Source organism: Rhinopithecus roxellana, chromosome 14 (assembly GCF_007565055.1).
Source record: "Rhinopithecus roxellana isolate Shanxi Qingling chromosome 14, ASM756505v1, whole genome shotgun sequence".
Lineage (NCBI taxonomy): Eukaryota > Metazoa > Chordata > Mammalia > Primates > Cercopithecidae > Rhinopithecus > Rhinopithecus roxellana.
In genome coordinates, this window is record NC_044562.1 from 60790885 (window position 1) to 60812356 (window position 21472).

The 21472-nt window shown below is 50.9% G+C and overlaps 1 protein-coding gene across 1 annotated transcript in view; it reads right to left on the minus strand.

Moving 5' to 3' along the window:
- Positions 1-4294: 4294 nt before the first annotated feature.
- Positions 4295-21472, minus strand: part of RAMP1 (receptor activity modifying protein 1) — a 54678-nt gene continuing 37500 nt past the window's right edge. The window contains exon 3 of the mRNA XM_010357962.2: positions 4295-4877. Within this exon, the coding sequence (XP_010356264.1) occupies positions 4622-4877 (256 nt within the window). The 3' untranslated portion in view covers positions 4295-4621. The remainder of the gene's footprint in view (positions 4878-21472) is intronic.

Genomic DNA, 21472 nt, shown 5'->3' on the forward strand with positions numbered 1-21472 from the left:
CGCTGCCCATCGTGACCTGACAAGGAAAGCCGAAAGCCGTTATTGTCCCCGTGAGTTGGGAGTGTGTGGAGGTGGGACAGTAAGGAAGACCTGGTCTCAGCGCAGTCTTTTCTGTCGCATTTCCCCTCCCCTCCCTTTTCTTTGCTTTTCTTTTTTCTTTTTCTTTTTTATTTTCGAGTCTTACTCTCTTGCTCAGCCTAGAGTGCAATGGCGCCCTCTCAGCTCACTGCAACCTCCGCCTCCTGGGTTCAAGTGATTCTCTTGCCTCAGCCTCCTGAGTAGCTGGGGTTACAGATGTGTGCCACCATGCCTGGCTAATTTTTTGCAGTTTTAGTAGAGACGGGGTTTCACCATGTTGGCCAGGCTGGTCTCGAACTCCTGACCTCAAGTGATCTGCCCGCCCACCTTGGCCTCCCAAAGTGCTGGGATTACAGGCATGAGCCACCATGCCCGGCCTGTCACATTGATTTCTGATGTCTATTGTCATCTTTTCCAAGTGGTAGAATAGGCATACTGTCCTTCTTCCAGAACAGCTGACGCTCTGAAGTTTACGAAGTTGGGTGAAATCTTTTGGATCAGACCTTTTTAATCAGAGTGCTCTGGGAACACCTTCTTCTACATAAAACCAGCCTCTGAATTTCAATGTCTCATTTCCCTTGGTCTGTTTCCCTATAATGGGGCAGTGGTCATGAGCGTCTGTCAGTGCTGTGATGTGAAAAGCAGCCAGTGTCCTGGTGTCCTGGGAAAGGTTACTTTCCTTAATCAAAACAAATCTTATTAATCTGAGGCAGGTGGTAGCACAGCTGTGAGTGGCCACCTAGAAAGATGTGTGGCAGGAGATTCATGTCCACAAAGTATAACACACCCCTCCACAACCACAACCAGCAGCAAACAGCAGGCCTGGAACCAACGAAAACCCCATGTCGTGACCACTGAATAAAACAATAGAACTTTGGAGGGGATAGTGCCACTTGACATTTACTGTTTCTACACACACACACACACACACACGCATGCACGTGCACGCACACATTCACACATACACACGCAAGCACACACGTACATGCACACACATGCGCACACACGCACACATTCACACATACACACACATGCACACGCACACACACGTACACACATGCGTGCACACGCACGCATGCACACACAGCTGGCAAAGCACATGGCAAGGTGAGGGTCCTTGTCCTTGAAGATGCCACAGCCTTAAAATGGATTCTGGAAGGATTCTGCGTGTGCAGCTCAGCCCTGGGTAAAGCAGTGGGCTCTGCACCCCCACCTGGGGGCCTGGGGGCTGCGGGGCTGCTGGAGCCAGGGTCTGGGGCTCTGCCACTGGCGGTGTAACCTTGGGCTAGCCACTAGGGTCCTCAGGGCTCCCTGGCTTTCTGGGGGAGAAGTGGGGGATGAGCCGAGACAATTGTCCCATTTTCTTCCAGCTCTCATAACCAGTTTGTGATGTAAGAGTACAGGTGGGTTACGACTGGGGCCTTAGGAAAGGAGGCAGGTGGAGGAAGAGCTGGCTGAGGGCTCAGGGGTCCCTGGATCCCAGGGAGGGGTGAGATTTCTGGAAGTGGAGATGGCAGAGCGAATGTTGTGGACTGGACAGTGTCTTAAAAAGCATGGTCAACTAAGGTGACAAATGCTTACTGGTAAGAGGACAGCCCCAGCCTGGCTTCACTGATAATGTTCCTGGAATGGACCTGTGGGCCATCCCTGTAGGTGCTGTTTTGGTGGTAATTTTCAATGAATCCCTCTTTTCCCCAGTCCCATGTGGGAGGACTCCACCAGAAGCTCCCAGGCCTGCCTAGCCGACCGACCCAGCCATGGCCCCGGGCTCCAGGGTGGCTCAAGGGCCACCTCCTCCGGTGGTCCCTGACTCAGGTCCCAGCACAGCACCCCCAACCAGGTTGGCCCAGCTGCAGTTTGTCTGAGAGATGCTGTCAGTACCGCAGGTCAAAATTGTGTGAGAAGCTCCCACCTCCTGTCTCCTCGCCCTCACTGAGGCCTCTCAGGAAAGGCCAGCTTGTGAACACAGGGGCGAGGCAGGGCCCCACTGTGGCCCAGGGGGCAGGTGGGGGAGAAGCTGAGGGGGGAATAGAGGAGAGAAGGGGGAGGCGCATCCCGGCCCCTCTTTGCCTTCATCTGTCCTGTGTATTGAAGTATCTCAAGGAATCTTACTGGACAGATTTCTGAGGGAACTCGGGCAAGTGACTTGAACTCTGTTTTCCTCTTCTGTGAAATGGGGACAAGGACAGGCCCTCCCTCAAGGGGCTTCTCTGAGAGTTTCATAAATACAAGTTCACAGTGCAGTGCCCGGCTCACGCAAACTCTACTGCTGTTCTTGTCATACTTATTCTTTCCTTGTGGCCCAAACCACTGGCCCTAGGGCACCCTCGGCTTCTCTACTCATAGACGGTCACATCCTAGAAGCGGAGGAAGCTGGGGCCTGGCGCAGTAGACTGACCAGACCCTCACTGAGGGCCCAAGGCTGAGACTGGGTCATGGACAGTGGAGTCCCGGCGGTTCCCAACAACACAGAGACGAGGATCAGCCCCTGAGGCCACCGCCCACTGTCAGCAACCCTGGGTTCCTCTCCTAACCCAGTGGAAGGCACAGCCACACCTGCTCCTCTGGGGAAAACGGGCCCACACCACAGCCATGGTTCTGCTGGAGAAGCCGAGAAGCCACTCGGGGCTCCTTCTGGTCTCTTAGGCTGGGGATGCCTCTTGGGACTGGTTGGGTGGGGAGGTTTGGGTGCACCTTGTGGGGGTGGGGTGGGGACTGCAACACCCAGGAGGAGGCTCAGGGGCTCTGTGTGGGGAGGCTGCTGTGATGAGCTGCCTGGCGTCTGATGGCCTCAGCCCAGGCCGGGCGGTGGGTGGCCCCACGTGGCTGTGGTGTGCTGAAGCTGAAACTACAAGGCCACGGCACTGGCTGCGTGTTTGGATGGGGCTGTCATGTGGGGCAGAGGGAGAGGCCAAGTCGAAGGTGATGAGGGAGTGGACACTCTTCTCAGTCACTGCAGAAGGGACAGGTCCTGGGGGCTGCAGGGGCCCGAGAGGAGGGGTCTGAACTCAGAGGACACCCAGGAGGGACCATGGAGGGGCTCCTTTGGGGAGCCAGGACCTTCTGGAAGCCCAGCTACAGGTGGGGACATGGGCAGAAGTGTGGATGGGGTGCAGGGAGGTGAGGGACAGAAGGCCAAGCCCGGTGATGCCTTGGGGACAGACAGGAAGAGCCTGCATCTGAGGCCCCAGGTATCTGTGGGGAGGGGCCCAGCCCTTCCTGGTCTGTGATCTCAGTGTATCCAGCCCTGGTGTGTGCAGATGTGACTGTGTGTGCAGGTGTGACTGTGTTATTCTGTGTGTGTGACTGTGTGTGGGTGTGACTGTGTTATTCTGTGTGTGTGACTGTGTGCAGGTGTGACTGTTATTGTGTGTGTGACAGTGCATGGGTGTGACTGTTATTCTGTGTGACTGTGTGGGTGTGACTGTTACTCTGTGTGACTGTGTGTGCAGGTGTGACTGTGTTATTCTGTGTGACTGTGTGTGTGGGTGTGACTGTGTTATTCTGTGTGTGTGACTGTGTGGGTGTGACTGTTACTCTGTGTGTGACTGTGTGTGTGACTGTGTGACTGTGTGTGACTGTGTGTGCAGGTGTGACTGTGTTAATCTGTGTGACTGTGTGGGTGTGACTGTGTTATTCTGTGTGTGACTGTGTGCAGGTGTGACTGTTATTCTGTGTGTGTCTGTGTGTGTGGGTGTGACTGTGTTATTCTGTGTGTGTGACTGTGTGTGCAGGTGTGACTGTGTTATTCTGTGTGTGTGACTGCATGGGTGTGACTGTGTTACTGTGTGTGACAGTGTGTGTGAGTGTGACTGTTATTCTGTGTGACTGTGTGCAGGTGTGACTGTGTTACTGTGTGTCTGTGTGTGTGGGTGACTGTGTTACTCTGTGTGTGTGACTGTGTGTGGGTGTGACTGTGTGTGGGTGTGACTGTTATTCTGTGTGTGTGACTGTGTATGTGGGTGTGACTGTTATTCTGTGTGTGTGACTGTGCGGGTGTGACTTACTCCGTGTGTGTGGGTGTGACTGTGTTATTCTGTGTCGCCGGGGGCAGCAAGGGCCCCAGAATCCCCAGGAGCACCTCAGTGCACTCAGTACTGCCTCCAATGTCACCCCCGAGCAAAGGCCCCTGATTCCTCCTGTCAGAGGAAAGAGAGTCCACAGGGCCTGGGTTTCCACCCTTCTCCCAGTGATGGGTACTCAGAGGTAATGACTCTTTTCAAGTTCAAGAACATCCTTTTAATCACAAACCACTCATCCACAAATGTGGCTATGGGGTAAGCAGCCTGGGTTGGGACCCTTTCCAGAGGTAAGTTGGGGTCACGTCCCTGACCCCTTCCTAGGGTGGAGGTGGCCTCCAGCCAGTGGGGGTTTCCAGGTTAATGCCAGAGCCTTGACTACTTTGGACTCCTGTGAGCTCTTCTTGGTTGGAAGAAGAGGGGGTATTGTGGGCCTGCTCTGTCCCAAGGATCCAGAAGCTGCCCCCGCCCAGGTCTGCCTGGCCTCACCCTGCAGCCTGGGTGCACAGCAGCCTGGGCCCTGCCTACACGATGCCCTCTGTGTGCTTGCTCTGCCAGACCACCAGTGCCGTCACCAGCAGGGTCACCGTGATGGGGACCACGATGAAGGGGTAGAGGACGCTGCCAGGCGGGTCCCGCACGGCCCTGCCTGAGATGGGGCAGGCCCTGAAGTAGTGCCTGTGCACTGCCAGGAAGAACCTGTCCACCTCTGCGTTGGGCCAGAAGCAGCCTAGCTTCTCCGCCATGTGCCAGGTGCAGTCGGCCAGCTCCCTGTAGCTCCTGTGGATGGAAGAGGAGGTGGTGAGACCCTGGGCAGGCAGGGGAACCAACGCGGGACCCCAGCCAGGGGTGCTGCACCGTGGCCCCTCACGCGGCCCTGGAGCTTGGCTTGGAAAAGCCCCGGTACCGAGGCAGTGGCCCTGGATCCAGGAGGGCAGGGTCCCAACGGCTCCAGGGGGACTCCCAGGCAACCTGCATGGCGGGCCGTGGTGCAGGAAGCCCTGGCGTGGCTGTGGGGCCTCTCACAGCTCTGTCTGCACCAGAAGGACGACCCAGGCTGGGTGGCCAATGAAGCCTGCACCTCTGCCACCGGCTTCTCCGCCACCAGCTCCTTCTGCCACCCCAGGCAAGGTCACGGGCTGGTGTCGCATCTGTGTGTGACTGTTATTCTGTATGTGACAGTAACCGTTATTCTTTGTGTGTGACTGTGTGTGACTATGTGTAACTGTTATTCTGTGTGTGACTGTGTGACTGTTATTCACTGTATGACAGTGTTATTCTCTGTGTGACTGTGTATGTGACTGTTATTCACTGCATGAGTGTTATTCTCTGTGTGACTGTGTGTGTGTTATTCACTGTATGACTATTATTCTCTGTGTGACTGTGTGTGTGACTGTTATTCACTTTGTGACAGTGTTATTCTGTGTGACTGTGTGACTGTTATTCACTGTGACAGTGTTATTCTGTGTGACTGTGACTGTTATTCACTGTATGACAGTGTTATTCTGTGTGACTGCTATTCTGTGTGACTATTTTCTGTGTGACTGTGTGTGTCTATTCTGTGTGTGACTGTGTGACTGTTATTCTGTGTGTGGGTGACTGTGTTATTCTGTGTGTGTGAATGTGTGACTTATTCTCTGTGTAACTGTATTATTCTGTGTGTGACTGTGACTGTTATTCTCTTTGTGACTCTGTGTGACATTGTCTCTGTGTGACTGTTATATTCTATATGTGACTGTGTGTGTGTGACTATTTTCTGTGTGACTGTGTGTGTTACTGTTATTCTCTGTGACTATGTGACTGTGTAACTGTTATTATCTGCATGTGACTGTTATCCTCTGTGATTGTGTGTAACTGCGTTATTCTGTGTGTGACTGTGTGTGACTGTTGTTCTCTTTGTGACTGTGTGACATTGTGTGTGACTGTTTTCTGTGACTGTGTGTGTGACTATTTTCTGTGTGTGACTGTGTGTTACTGTTATTCTGTGTGTGACTGTTATTCCCTGTGTGTGACTGTATGTGAATAGCTGTGCTATTCTGTGTGACTATTATTCTGTGTGTAACTGTGTGACTGTGTTCTGTGTGACTGTGTGTAACTGTTATTCTCTGCGTGTGACTGTAATTCTATGTTACTGTGTGTGTGACTATATGTATATGTAACTGTGTTATCCTGTGTGTGACTGTGGGTGTGACTGTTATTCTCTGTGTGTGACTGTTATTCTGTGTGTGTGAGACATTCTATGTGTGACTGTGTAACACTGTGTTATTCTGTGTGACTGTGACTGTGTTATTCTCTGTGTGTGATTGTGTGTGTTATTCTGTGTGTGACTGTGTAACAGTTATTCTGACTGTTACTGTGCTATTCTCTGTGTGTGACTGTGTTACTCTCTGTGTGTGTGTATCCCTGTGAGTGTAACTTATTTTCTGTGGGTTTGTAACTGTGTTATCCTGTGTGTGTGTCCGTGTGTGTGTAACTGTTATTATTTGTATGTGAGTGGTGTGACTGTGTTATTCTGTGTACCTGTGTGTGGGTGTAACTGTATTATTCTGTGTGTGAACCTGTGTGTGCAGGTGTGACTGTGTTATTCTGTATGACTGTGTATGCAGGTGTGACTGTGTTATTCTGTGTGTGTGTGTGACTGTGCGGGTGTGACTGTGTTATTCTGTGTGTGACTGTGTTATTCTGTGTGTGTGACTGTGTGTGTGGACTTCACCACAGGGCCCCTGACCCTATCCTGCCATGGCTACAGGTGCCTTTACCCACAGTTATGGCTGCCACTAGGCTAGAGGGAAGGGAGTGGAGGTGGCTGTGCTGAGCCAGAGGCCCGGGGGGCATGGGCAGAGGGTGTGCCATTGGGGTGTTCCTTGGGCTTGGCTTGGAGAGCAGCCATTGCAGAGTCCCCTCTGCTCCAGGAATTCTAACCCTCAAAGTCGCAGCAGATGAGCTCATTCCCACCCTGCCCCTTAGGTGCTCTCAGGACTCTGCTCCCCCAGGGTTCTCTGGGGAGAGCAAACGCCATCTGTTTCTGAACAACTTTTCCCATAGACAGGGGTTTGTAGGCCACAGGCTGCCCTTTGAAATGAAGTGGACAAAACCCAAGTGGACTCAGCCATCGGTGCTTTTCCGTGTCATCTTCCAACCCAGTACATGGGTGCCAAGTGCCTCTTCCAGCAGAGGAAACTGAGGCTCTGAGACAGCACTGGCCATGGGTAGAACCCAGACCACGCCAGATCATTCTGCCTCCAGCCCTGCATTTCCCCCAACTCCCAACCCCCTGCTTCACAAAACAGCCCCGAGACTCAGGAAGAAAGGCCCCTCTGGTGTTGCATGGGGCTCAGAGCCTGTTCTCAGGGACTGACTGCCTGAGGGGTCTTGGTGGCATTCACTGTTGTCACCATTCCATGATAACTGCTGTTATCATGAAGATCCACTGGGTGCCCCTGCATGATAGGCACAGGCTCAGCAGGGCCTGTGTGTGATCTCGCTCACGCTTGAGGACCACTGTTACCCGTTGTTTTATAGACAGGGAAACAGAGGTTTAGGAAGACTGGAGGGCTTCCAGGTGAGAGGGCCAGGGTGTGACTGCACAGGTCTCACACCTCACCACTGTCCCTCTCCCTTGGTGGCCAAATCTGGCCACAGCTTGGACACTTCCTTGTCTGGGTCCAAGTCGCACTCACTGGGGGTTGAGGCCACAGTGGGCATCCATAAGCCAGTAAGCCTTGAATGAGCCCTTGCCCCATAGGGGCAGCCTGAGTGCCTCTAGGGCAGTTGTCAAGTCCCCTTCACCCCCGTACCCATGATGCCAGTGTGATGCCAGGCTTGCCGTGGCAGTTGTACCACCAGGGCTGCAACCAGGGTAGGAACAGGCTCAAAGCCCTTTCCACCATCCCAGACTCTTCTCTCCTGGGAAGCAGATTTCTTAGGCTGCTGAGGGAGGAACAGCATAGCCTGTCACCCCAGGGCACAGGCAAAGACACACCATGGCTGGTGGAAGGATAGGAAGGAACTCTTTTTCTTTGGAAGGGCACCAGGAAACCATCCTGGCCTAGGATCCTGCACCATACAAAACAGAGGCCTTGGCTGGGCATGGTGGCTTATGCCTGTAATCCCAGCACTTTGGGAGGCCGAGCCTAGTGGATCACAAGGTCAGGAGTTTGAGACCAGCCTGGCCAAGATGGTGAAACCCTGTCTCTACTAAAAATACAAAAATTAGCTGGGTGCAGTGGCGGGTGCCTGTAATCCCAGCTACTCAGGAGACTGAGGCAAGAGAATCGCTTGAACCCGGGAGGTGGAGGTTGCAGTGAGCTGAGATCACGTCACTGCACTTGAGCCTGGGTGACAGAGCAAAACTAAGACTTTGTCTCAAAACAACAAAAACAAAAAACAGTGATCTCTTCTCGCTGGGGAAGGGACAGGACAGTCGCACCCAAGACCCCAGCAGAGTTTGTCTGCCACAGGAAAAAGGGGTAGGAATTCTGAGGCAAAGGGCACAGGGAAGGGCCTGTCTAAACTGAGGCTGGATCAGGACACAGAGAACCCTCCCCAAGCCTTTGAACATAACCTTGGTATAGAATAACAAGCAGTACCTATCTACTGCCAAGAGAAAGTGGGGCGAGATCCATGCTGCAGCACAGGCAGGCAAGAGAAAGCTGAAAGCAGAGGGTGGGGCACCACACTGAGAAATCTCCTCCAGTGCCCTAGTCCCAACCCTGGGCACAAGGCAATGGCAGCTCATTGCTAGAGGTACTTGAGGCCTATGGTACATTGAAGATAACCATAACAATGACAAATCCCAAACCCAGTTCAATTCCTAACAAGATTGACTAAAATCCCACATTAACAGTCTGACAGAAGAGGCTTACCCATTTCCACATGTAAATACTATTGACTGTAGTCACCTCTGTTCTATACATGAATGTTCAGTATTCAATAAAAATTATATATTTTTTTTGTTCAGAAGTAACAAAAAACAACCAATCCATTGCCAAGAGGCAAAACAATGAATGGAATTAGACTCAGAGATGACCTAGATGTCAGACAGGTATGTTAGAATGGCTAGTATGATAATGGGTCTAGTGGAAAGGGTAGACAATATGCATGAACAGATGAAGAATTTAAGCAGAGAGGTGGAAACTCAAAGTCAAAGACAGTTGCTAGAAATAAAAAGACATAGCATCAGAGAGAATTCCTTCAATGGGCCCATCAGCAGACACGAAGACTGAGGAAAGAGAGAAATTGAAGATATGTCAGTAGAAATTAACCAAACTGAAACACAAAGAGAAAAAAAAAGTGGGGGAAGACTAGAGCATCCAAGACCTGTGTAACATGACAATCCTGTAAATGACATCAACCTCAACTCATAATGTTAGAGTCCCAGAAGGAGGAGAGGGAATGGAGCAGAAGAAATATTTGAAGAGGTAATGGCTGAGGCTTTTAAAAAAATGATGAAAGACATAAAACTGCAGATCCAAGAAGCTTAGAGAACCTAAAACAGGACAGAAAACAAAGCAGCTACAATAGCAAACAACCACATAGACACATCGAAGTCCAACTGCTGAACACCAAAGAAAAAGGAAGAAATCTTGAAGTCAGAGGAAAAAAGGCATACAGAAGAACAGTGAGTTATAGCAGATTTCTTAATTTCTTATCAGAGGCTTGTCCTGCGGGAAGACAATGGGCAACATCTTGAAAGTATTAGGGGTTGGGGGGAGGGGAAACACATTCTTGTTTTCTACACCTAGGAATTTTCTATATTCTAGGAATTCTATACCTAGAAAAAAATACCTTTTGAAAATGAGGTTGAGGCTGGGCACATTGGCTCACACCTGTAATTCCAGCACTTTGGGAGGCTGAGGCAAGCGGATCACTTGAGGTCAGGAGTTAGAGACCAGCCTGGCTAACATGGTGAAACCTCGCCTCTACTAAAAATACAAAAATCAGCTGGGTGTGGTGGCGGACACCTGTAATCCCAGCTACTGAGAAGGCTGAGGCAGGAGAATTACTTGAACCTGGGAGGCAGAGGTTGCAGTGAGTTGAGATCAGGCCATTACACTCCAGCCTGGGTGACAGAGCAAGACTGTCTTGAAGAAAACAAAAACAAAAACAAAAACAACAAAAAAAGAGGTTGATATAAGAACCTTTTGAGAAAAAAGAAGCTGACGGGATTCATTGCCAGCAGACCTGTGCTACAAGAAATGTCAAAGAAAGTTCTTCAGTCATAAGAAAGAATTTGAGATCCACATGAATAGATGACGGGCTCCAAAAACAGTGAAAATGAAGGTAATAGAAGGATACTTTTCCTTATACTTAATCTAGACAGTGAGTAAATGGATCAGAGGTCATAAATCAAATGTGAGGAGACCCTCGGGGGCTTTAAGAGGCTATACAGAAAAAGTAGGGGCCTCTCCAGCATCCCAGTGCCCCTCTACCCCAGCCCTATCATACGGTCACTGTTTTTCCTCCCTGGCCGCCCTCTAGGTCACTGCCCTCAGTGCACAACGCCTCCCTTAGCCCATGCAAGAGGCCTAGTAGATGAGGCATGAGGAGGGACAGGCAGCAGAGGGTGTGCCCTGCCTGTGGGCATTGGGGTATGTGGTCTTTCCAGGTGAGCAAGGACTCATGTTTCAAGAAGAAAACAGAAGTGGAAAAAGCCACAGGAAGTCGTGACAGTCTGAGTCTCATCGTGGGGAAAAAAACAAATGAATACGTTATGTGGCTGGTCCACGGTAAATGTTAGACGTGTTATTGTTGCTGAAAACCAAGTCTAGGCTTCTCAGCTACAGGGCTAAACAGTAAGAATGCTGCCTCTTTTTTTTTTTTTTTTTTTTTTGACTGAGTCTCGCTCTCTCACCTAGGCTGGAGTGCAGTGGTGTAATCTCAGCTGACTGCAACCTCCACCTCCTGGGTTCAAGCGATTCTCCTGCCTCAGCCTCTAGAGTAGCTAGGACTACAGACACGGTCCACCACACCTGGCTAATTTTTGTATTTTTAGTAGAGACGGGGTTTCACTATGTTGGCCAGGCTGGTCTCAAACTCCTGACCTCAGGTGATCCACCTGCCTTGGCCTCCCAAAGTGCTGGGATTACAGGCGTGAGTCACTGCATCTGCCCAGTGAATGCTGCTTTGAATGATGATCCTGTCCCATATCTCAGACCCTCCAAACCCACAGGCAGTTTAGGTTTTGGTGTTCTGCAGATCCAGTGATACATGATCCTGAACACTGCCCCCTGTCCTCTGAGGCGCGGAGCTGTGGCATTTTTTGGAGGAGCTATTGCCATCTCTGCACCGGCCAAACAGAACAGGAAGGAGCGGATGCAGGAAGCCACGCCACCACAGAACCCACGCTGAGGCCATGCTGAGGCAGATAGGGCCGTGTGTGGGTGGGCTATTCTGGGACCAGGCACTCTCTCCTTGATACGTTAGCCTTCTGGATTGCAGCGCCACCCACGTCTAAAAATATCTCTAATGTGCTGTTGGCTGCCCACTTCATCCTGTTTATTTATACAGAAGTGACAGCTGAAACTTTCAATAAATGTTGTGAGCTCCGTCAGTGAGGATGTGATAAAAAAAATTCCCCTCAGAGTACATTCTTCTGCCCAACAGAACATAGAACTGACTGAAGGACCCAAAATAGTCATGAAAAATACACCCTGACTCGAACTCCCGAAAGTTTCAGTTCTCATGTCACTGAGCAATTATCCTTTTTTGGCTAGGACTTTCTATTCTGGGGCTCGAAGCAAACTTTGCTCGGAATGTTCCTGAATCCTATGGCGGGAGTTTCCAGCATATCTGGGTCCTACGTCAAGGCCCGGCACCACAGTTCATGGTGGTGTACCTGCTGGTAAGAAAGTGTGATCGCTGATGGTCACAAGTGAGTCGTCTACTCTGGGGACACCCTGAGGTTGCAGTTGTCCCCCAGCTACCCCTGGCTGGCCCTAATGTGAAATATCAGAGCCTGGGCCCTGTCACCCACAGACCTGGGTTCAAATCCCAGTTCCACCTCTTACCCAGAGTGATCCTGGAGACCTCATTTGCTTGTTCAAGCCTTAGTCTCCTATTAAGATGAAGAGACAGGTCCTCACTCGATTGGCTCATGAAGTATACATTTCTCATCCTTTTTGAATTTATACTTAAGCAAAAGGTGACCAGGCAATGTGTGTCTAAATCATCAGAAAATCTGAGGGGAAACCACTTTTGGCTTTAAATTCACTTTTTACAATTTATTTATTTATTTTAGACAGGGATTTGCTCTGTTGCTTGGGCTGGACTGCAGTGTGGCATGATCTTGGCTCACTGCAACCTCTGCCTCCCGGGTTCAGGTGATCCTCTTGCTTCACCCTCCAGAATAGCTGGGATTACAGGCGTGCACCACCACACCTGGCAAACTTTTATTTATTTATTTATTTATTTATTTATTTATTTATTTATTTAATTTATTTAGTACAGACAGGGTTTCACCATGTTGGCCACGCTGATCTCAAATTCCTGGGCTCAAGCGACCTGTCCGCCTTGGCCTCCCAAAGTGCTGGGATTACAGGCATAAGCCACCACACCCAGCCTCAGTTCACTTTATCTGCATCAGTATTTGCCTCCCTCTACCCTGGAGGATTCAGCCTGGTGGCTTCCAGCAGCTTTCATTACCTGCTGGGGCGGGAGGTGCCACCCCATGTATCCTGACAGCCAGCGTGGGTGAGCCACTTGAGGCTGGCTCAGGGAGCCTGTCCCAATGCCAGGCAGACATGGGGTAGGGATTCAGATAGGGCGGTGTACGGGTGGCTACAAAACAGAGAGGAATCCCTATGAGGCATTTAAATCACTGTTTCTTCTAGAAATACAAATGACTACCAGGCATGTGAAATGGAAGACCACACATCCAGACGGCGCTCCTCTTACAGATGAGAATGCTAGGCTGGGCGCGGTGGCTCACACGTGAAACCCCGGCACTGTGGGAGGCCTGGGCCGGAGGATTGCTTGAGCCTAGGAGTTTGAGACCAGTGTGGGCAACACAGTGAGACCTTGTCTCTACAAAAAAATACAAAAATTTGCCTTATGGCGTGCACCTGTAGTCCCAGCTAGTTGGGAGGCTTAGGTCAGAGGATCACATGAGCCCAGGGAGGTGGGAGATTGAGGCTGCAGTGAGCTGTGTTCCTGCCACTGCACTCCAGCCTGGGCAACAGAGTGAGACCCTGTCTCAAAAGAAAGAAATGCTGAATGCTAGTGAAGGTGTAGGACACTGAGGCAAGCGCTCACAGCATTCCTCACAGAAGATAAACTGGTACAATTTTTCTGAAATACAATGTGGCAATATGTATCAATAATGTCAAACTCATAGATGCCTCTTGACCCCGTAATTCCATTACTGGGGTTTATCCTGAATTAATAATGTGAAATATAGATAACAGTGATCTAAGAAGGTGTCCACTGCAGATTTATAATTATGAAAAACAGCAAACAACAGGACAGTGGTCACAGAAATTATTTATGAGCGGCTCTGTTATGTAGCTGTTAAAATTATATTTAGGAAGAAAATTTTAAGACGTAGAAAAATATTTATGTTCTAAAGCTGGGCAAAAGAACAGCTCTCATGCCTGTGATCCCAGCACTTTGGGAGGCTGAGGCAGGAGGATCGCTTGAGGCCAGGAGTTCAAGACCAGCCTGGGCAACATAGTGAGACCCAGTTTCTCTGCTAAATAAATAAATAGTTTTAAAAAGCAGCAGCAGGTTAGACCAGATACCATAAACAGCCTGGGTTGGGGTAAAATGGTCCACATGGGAAGGGGACACACCAGAATGTTACAGGGGTGATCCTCACCAGAATGGTGATAACACAAAGGACTTTTCTCTCAACTTGTTTGGATTTTCTGGGTTTTCTACCTTGAGCATACATACTTTTTATAATTATATTTAACAGCTCATTTTAGCAGGAAGGCTCACAGGAAACCAGATGTTGACGTTACTGCATGTGCAGCCACCGCACCTGGTGTCTGGGGCAGCCTGGGTCTTCCCACCAGAAGGCTCTGATATGCAGGTAGGGCTGGGACCCTCTGGTGACAGTGGCTCACAGGGCAGGCGTGCAGTGCAGACAGGGAGCGGGGACAGGGCACTGGGCCTCTCCAGTCTCAGTGGCCTCCTGTGTGGAATTGGGGGCCCTGCGGGATACAACTCTGAGGCAGGAAGGGGCCCTGTGGGAGGGTGAGTGGGGTGCAGAGTGGGCCCTGGGGGCAGGACCCCACTTTCCTCCTTGCTCTGTCCCCCCGACCCCCTCTGCAGGGACTTCTGCATCCTCCTGGTCCTCCTGTTCCCTCCTCCATCTCCCTGTCCTTCTGGCCCCTCCTCTTCCTCCTGATCCCTCTCTCCTCCTGGACCCTCCCTTCTCCTCCCATCCCCAGCCCCTCCTCCACTTCCTGATCCCTCCCTCCTCCTCCCAGCCCCTTCTTCTTCCTCCCAGCCCCTCCTCCTCCTCCTGATCCCTCCCTCTTCCACCTCGTCCTTGCTCCAGGCCCCTCCTCATCCTCACTCCAGCCTTGCTGCCGGTGGCAGTGGGGCATCCTCACTGACTTAAGCCCCCCGCCCTTCCCAGCCCTGGGAGGAGAGGCATCCCTGGCGAAGCGCTCCTTCTCTCTTGGCGTTGGGCTGCACCTGTGAGCTCCCCATTCTCCCTCCTCCACCTGAAGCGTAGGCCGTTCACTTCTGGTTGTGAACACGTGTGACTCAGGGCCCCCAAGCCATGCCTATCCCCTGAGTTATCATGGCTCCCCTTCCCTTAAGGGTGCCCTCCCCTCCTGAGGCCCCATTACTGTGCCCAGGATGGGGCAGAAGTGACTTGTCCTGGTGGATGGGTTATTACAACTCACATACCAGCTTCCACCTTTCTGCAGTGAGTGAGTATGTGGAGGCCTGGCATCTATGCACCCCTTCTTCTGCCTCCTCCAGTTTAGTCAGGGGCAGCCATCAAATCCCTCCACTCCCCTCCACTCTGCATGCTGGGCTCAACCACAACGGGCTCTCCAGGTCACATCCCATACCCTGGCACCTGCCCTAACCCACCGTCCACACCTTCCCACCCCTGCTTCATGCCTTCTGGGCTCACCATTGCACCTGTCCCGGATTCAGAAGCCTCTGTGTGGGTTGCTCAACTGGGACCCCTCCCTCCTGCTGGCCACATTCTAGCCATACTCCCCGCTCACCTGGGTCCCCTCCCTCTTGCTAGCCACATTCTGGCCACAGTGGCCAGCATTCTGCCTCGGGGCCTTTGCACGTGCTGTTCCTTTTATGTGGAAAGTTCTTAGCCTCATCTTCACAGGGCCACCCTATGCTCACCCTTCACTTAAATGTCATGTCCTCAAAGAGGCCTTTCTGGATGCTTCAATCATATTTGGCTCCCCCAGCAAAGTGGGGTTTTCCTTCCTAGATGTGTGTTACTTTGTGCCTGTCCATGGATTCATGTGATTATTGAATCACTGTTGGTCTCAACAACCAGAAATGCAGATACTACCAGGGTAGGGAGGGTGAGAGCCAAAATCCCACTTACTCTGCTCACAGCGGCCACCTCCAAGGCAAAGTGACACAAAGGCTAAGGAAGACAGCGAGAGAGGGCTGTGCCCAGGAGACGCAGACAGAAGGTGAGCAGGGGTGCAGGCTTCCCAGCAGACCCGGCCCAGGCCAGTGAGAAGGGCCATCCGTGGGGCTGTCTAGGATACTCCACCTAGAACAGACTCAGCACCAGGCCGCAGCGCACAGACGGCCACAGCTGCCAGGAACGCAAGATCGTGGGGGACTTAAACACACCTCCCAAGGCTAGCTAGATAAACAGTAGCATGAAATGATTATGAAAAATAATGTTCATAAACTGATGCAGTGACTGAAAAAGGTTCTATTCCACAGAGACTCAGCCAGCTTTTCCAAGGCCCCTGGGTCCGTATTAGGCAGCAAAAAGAGACTCATCACATCCCCAGAGAATAAATCGTAAGTCAATATTCTTAGGCTACAATACTGAAAACTAAAAATTAGTTTTTACAAAAGGATATATTTAAAAAAACGGAATTCTTAGAAATGAAAGATCGTTTACATAATTTTGAAGTCATGCGAGAAGGTAAAAATTCAATTACAAAATATTAAGAAACAAGAATGGCAAGATACTATGTGTACAAATGAATGGAATGGGGCAAAAGTGGATTCTGAGAAAAATTAACATTTGTAAATGATCTTATTAAACAAAAATAAATGAAAATAAACAAAATAAGTATCCAAAGCAAGATTTTTTTAAAAAGAATAAATCTCTCCAAATGGCAAATAATTTGTCCATCAATAATTATTAAAAGCTAATATTGGCCAGACGCGGTGGCTCACGCCTGTAATCCCAGCACTTTGGGGGGCCAAGGTGGGCAGATCACTTGAGGTCAGAAGTTCAAGACCAGCCGGGGCAGCATGGCGAAACCCCATCTCTGCTGAAAATACCAAAATTAGCCAGGCGTGCTGGCACACACCTGTAGTCCCAGTTACTTGGGTGGCTGAGGCACAAGAATCCCTTGAAGCCAGGAGGCAGAGGTTGCAGTGAGTCGAGATCGTGCCACTGCACTCTAGCCTGGGCAACAGAGTCAGACACTGTCCTAAACAAACAAACAAACAAATAAATACAAAAAAAAAAAAAAAGAAAAGAAAAGAAAAATTATAAGAGATTAATGTGTAAAAAAGGTTTGTTAAAAATTGGAAAATCCTCTGTGAATTGGGATACTTTTTGGAAAATTATAAACTATCAAATATTGACTTAAAAAGGAGGAATTCCAAGAAGAAAAATGGAAAATGTTATTAAAGAATTGCTGTCTCAAAAGGCACTAGATCCCAGGCAGTTCTTTCAAATTCTTTTTTTTTTTTCTTTTTAATTGAGACAGGGTCTCATTATGTTGCTCTGGCTGGTCTCAAACTCTTGGGCTCAAATGATGCCACCTCAGCCTCCCAAAGTGCTGGGATTACAGGAGTGAGAGGCATGAGCCACTGCAAATTCTTAATGTGAAAGAAAAAGATGTGGAGCTTCCCAGTTCATTTAAAAAAGTGAAGAAACCCTGACCCCACGCCTCTTAAGATGGCATGACATGTGTCTCAGCGCATGCGCACACGGACAGAACGATGCCCTTCACTTCTACCTATGAATAGACACTCAAGTCCTCTATCCAATGCTAACAAATTTCATCTAGCCATATAGCATATTTTATTTAAAGGAGGGCTAATCTCAGGAATGCTTTAAACCTGTTACTACAAAATCACACTTTAATACACCATGGGAAAAAAACACATCATCATTTTCGTACACATTGAGAAGGCATTTGAGAAAACTCAACATTCATTTCTGATTTTTTTAAAAAAAGCCATAACCTTGGAAACACAGAAAGAGACTATTTTCTTAATGTGATAAAAATCTCTCTCTCGGCCGGGCGCGGTGCCTCACACCTGTAATCCCAGCACTTTGGGAGGCTGAGGCAGGAGGGTCACCTGAGGTCAGGAGTTTGCGACCAGCCTGGGCAACACGGTGAAACCCCGTCTCTACTAAAATACAAAAAATTAGCCGGGTGTGGAGGTGTGTGCCTATAGTCCCAGCTACTCAGGAGGCTGAGGCAGGAGAATTGCTTGAACCCGGGAGGCGGAGGTTGCAGTGAGCAGAGATCGCGCCACTGCACTCCAGCCTGGGCAACGGAGCATGACCCTGTCTCAAAGAAAAAAAAATCTCTCTCTCAAACCAATAGCATGCATCCCATTTAGGACTGGAACGCAGGGGCATTTTCATGGCATCCAGCAATAGGCTTATTTTGCATTTAGGCGGCCGGGGCTGGCTTCTCCCTTGTGGTTTCTGCCTTTGGTGTCAGGGCTCCCACCCAAGATTCCGTGAATAGCGGGACCTTTCCAAAGCAGGGAGGGGCTGGCCACTTACTGTGCCACTTCCTCTGTGGACAGAGAGCCATGCTGTGGCCTGGCGTGCGTCAGGCGTGGGCAAGCGCAGGGCCGGCTTGTCTTTAAGAGGCCTCAGCCCAGGCCCTGGGGATATGAAAGCCCATGTGCTGTAGCTTCCCATCTACGTCTGCCTGTGTGAGTAGGGAGCCTGGCTTCCTGTCTCACTTCTGCCCAGCACTGCTGGAGGCAGCAGAGAACTGGGCACCTTTTGTTTTTCTTGACACTGGGGAAATGTATAAGGAAGTCTTGTTAACTGATGAAAAACACTTCAGCACACTGTTGCTGGCCTGGGAAATGTGGGCTGGGCCAGCAGGCTCTGAGCCAGCTGTGCACACCTGGAACTCCTACTGGGTGAGTGGCTGCTCCCATACCCCTGGGACTTGCAGCACACGCCGGGAAAGGCAGATATTGTGCTATTAAACCCTTCCTAAATCAGACTGGTCAGAGAGTACAGTCAAACTAGGGAAAAGGGCCAAGCGTTACAAGTCCTATGTACCTGTACCGGCCCAGGGATGCCTACACATTTGACGTACCGCACTGCGGAGACAGGAATGCTTTGAAATAAGTGTCATCATTGCATGCAAATGAATATGTTAAACAGGAATTTTCCCCAGGTTCTGACTATGGTTTATCTATTTAAGCTGTACTAACAGGGACTTCTGACATCTTAGCAAAGCCATTTTCCCAAGAGCACAAGGGGAAATGCCAACTCCATTCCTCTCCAAAGAATTACAGCATCTGGCCAGGCATGGTGGTTCAGCCTATAATCCCAGCGCTGTGGGAGGCTGAGGTGGGCAGATCACCTGAGGTCAGGAGTTCGAGACCAGTCTGGCCAACATGGTGAAACCCTGTCTCTACTAAAAATACAAAAATTAGCCAGGTGTGGTGGCGCACGCCTGTGGTTCCATCTACTCGGGAGGCTGAGGCAAGAGAACGACTTGAACTGGGGAGGTGGAGATTGCAGTGAACCGAAATTGCACCACTGCACTCCAGACTGGGAGACAGAGTGAGATTCAGTCTCAAAAAGAAAAAAAAAATTTAAAAAAAGGCCGGGCGCGGTGGCTCATGCCTGTAATCCCAGCATTTTGGGAGGCTGAGGCAGGTGGATCACGAGGTCAGGAGTTCGAGACCAGCCTTGCCAACACGGTGAAATCCCGTCTCTACTAAAAATACAAAAATTAGCTGGGTGTGGTGGCGTGTGCCTGTAATCTTAGCTACTCAGGAGGCTGAGGCAGGAGAATCGCTTGAACTTGGGAGGTAGAGGTTGCAGTGAGCCGAGATTGCGCCACTGCACTCCAGCCTGGGAGACAGAGCGAGACTCCATCTCAAAAAAAACAAAAAGAAACAAACACACAAAAAAATCACCCCTCCTCCCCAAAAAAAGGATGACAGCAGCTGTGAGCATGTGTTTCTGAGGTTTCCGCTAAGACTCTTGGATCTGTAAACAAGAAGCCTCACCACAGGCTTCTTGCAAATACTTCGCCAAATCATGGAAGCTAATTCCATTCCACACCTTTGCGACCAGCTGAATACTGCGCTTCACCAGTGACTAGGTGCTTGCTGAAAAGGAGGCCAAAGGCCTCTCTCTTGCAGGAAAAGGAACAATGTGAATAACGCACTGAAGAAAGAATCTTGGGAGGGTTCGAGGAAACAGGACAAGATAGATGAAAATGGGCCCAGTGTTCTCACTGCTGTGGAGGAGGCCACAATTCCTCCTGTGACACTTGCAGTGACTGTACAGCATGCTAATAAAGCCAGAGAAAAAGGCCAGCCCTCTCTGCATGTTGAGCAGAGAAGGCAGACACGGGAGCACCTGTGGCCTCATTCTCACCTCCCCTCGCTCATGGCCTGTCTGGGCCTCAGGCTCTGTCCTGTCCCATGTCATCTGCTCTTTCAGTCTCCCTCTTTCCTGGCCTGAAGTATAGCTGGTTTTCCCATTCCTGGGATGGAGGCTGAGGCCCAGGCAGTGCCTGTGGTTGCATGCTGGGCTCTGGGGTCTGCCTGGACTGATGGACACCCTGTGATAGCTAAGAGTGCCACACGGAGCATCTGGTGAGCTGCAGGCATGTAAAAAAGGGACCCACTGAGGCTGGGGCAGGTGACCCCACCATCCCCACGGACAGCACACCACACCCCCAGGACATTTAAAGGCCTGGCCCCTCTGCTGTCCAAAAGTCTAAGAGGCTGGGTGCAGTGGCTCACACCTGCAACCCCAGCACTTGGAGAGGCCAAAGCGGGAGGATCACTTGAGCCCGGGAGTTCCAGACCAGTCTGGGCAATACAGAAAGTCTCCCCCATCTCTACACAAAGTTTAAAAAGTTAGCCAGGAGTGGTGGTGTGTGCCTGTAGTCCTAGCTACTTGGGAGGCTGAGTCAGGAGGATTGCTTGAGTCCAGGAAGTCAAGGCTGCAGTGAGCTGAGATCATGCAACTGCATTCCAGTCCAGGCGGCAGAGGGAGACCCTGCCTTAAAAACGAAACAAAACAAAACAAAAAAAGTCTAAGAAAATACTAAGACCTGTTTCCCCGACTGAGTGTGACCCTAGGGCAGGCGTTCTTATCCCCTCCTTATGGACAAGGGCGCTTGCTGAGGTGATGGCGAGGTCCCCGAGGCAGCAGTGCAGAGTGGGGAGCGGTCCAGGGGTCTGCTGGGGACTGCTTGGCCTCCTCCACTCAGGGCCCTCCCTGGGCCTGGCTTCCTTGCTTCCCTCCTCTTCTCCTGCTATGGTGGCCCCAGGCCGGGAAGGAATCTGGGCGCCTCTGACGATGCTGGGAGGAAGTGAGAGTTTTCTAAATCCATCCCTGGCTCCATGTGCAGCCAGGTCTGGCACCAGACACAGCCTGGGGGCTGCCAAGCCAGGCTCCCCACAGAGCAGCCACAGCGGGTGGGCAGACGGGCACAATGCCTCCTCTGAGAACAGGCCTGGGCAGCTCCCTGGCTCTGGGGCTGCCAGATGAAGTGCAATTTTACCATGCAGTGGGCGTCCCAGGCAAAGTCACAGACTGTCCTATGCTGGCTGCATCTGGGCCTGAGCAGGGGGTGCATTGCGTCCCAGGGTCCGGGGATCAGGGAATCCTGGGAGATTGCCGAGCTGTGCCCACTGTGGGCTGGGCGCATGTGACCCCACGGGCTCGCTACAACCCCTGGGAGGTGTCCTGGGACCCCTGTGGGGACACCCGGGTCTAGCTGCCCAGCTGTGTGATGGGGCTGAGACCACACTCAGGCCTGCCCAGGCCCCAGGGTTCCCACCTCATGGGGACATGGGTGTGACATGTGTCCGAGTCTCAGGATTAAGCATGACAGCCGGGATGCTATATTTGGATACTAACACACTGTCCTTGTGAAGCAACATTGGCCTGGAGGCTGGACGGGCTCTGCCCTCCCACCCACCCCTGGTCTCAGCACCAGCTGGCCCAAAGCACTCTCTCC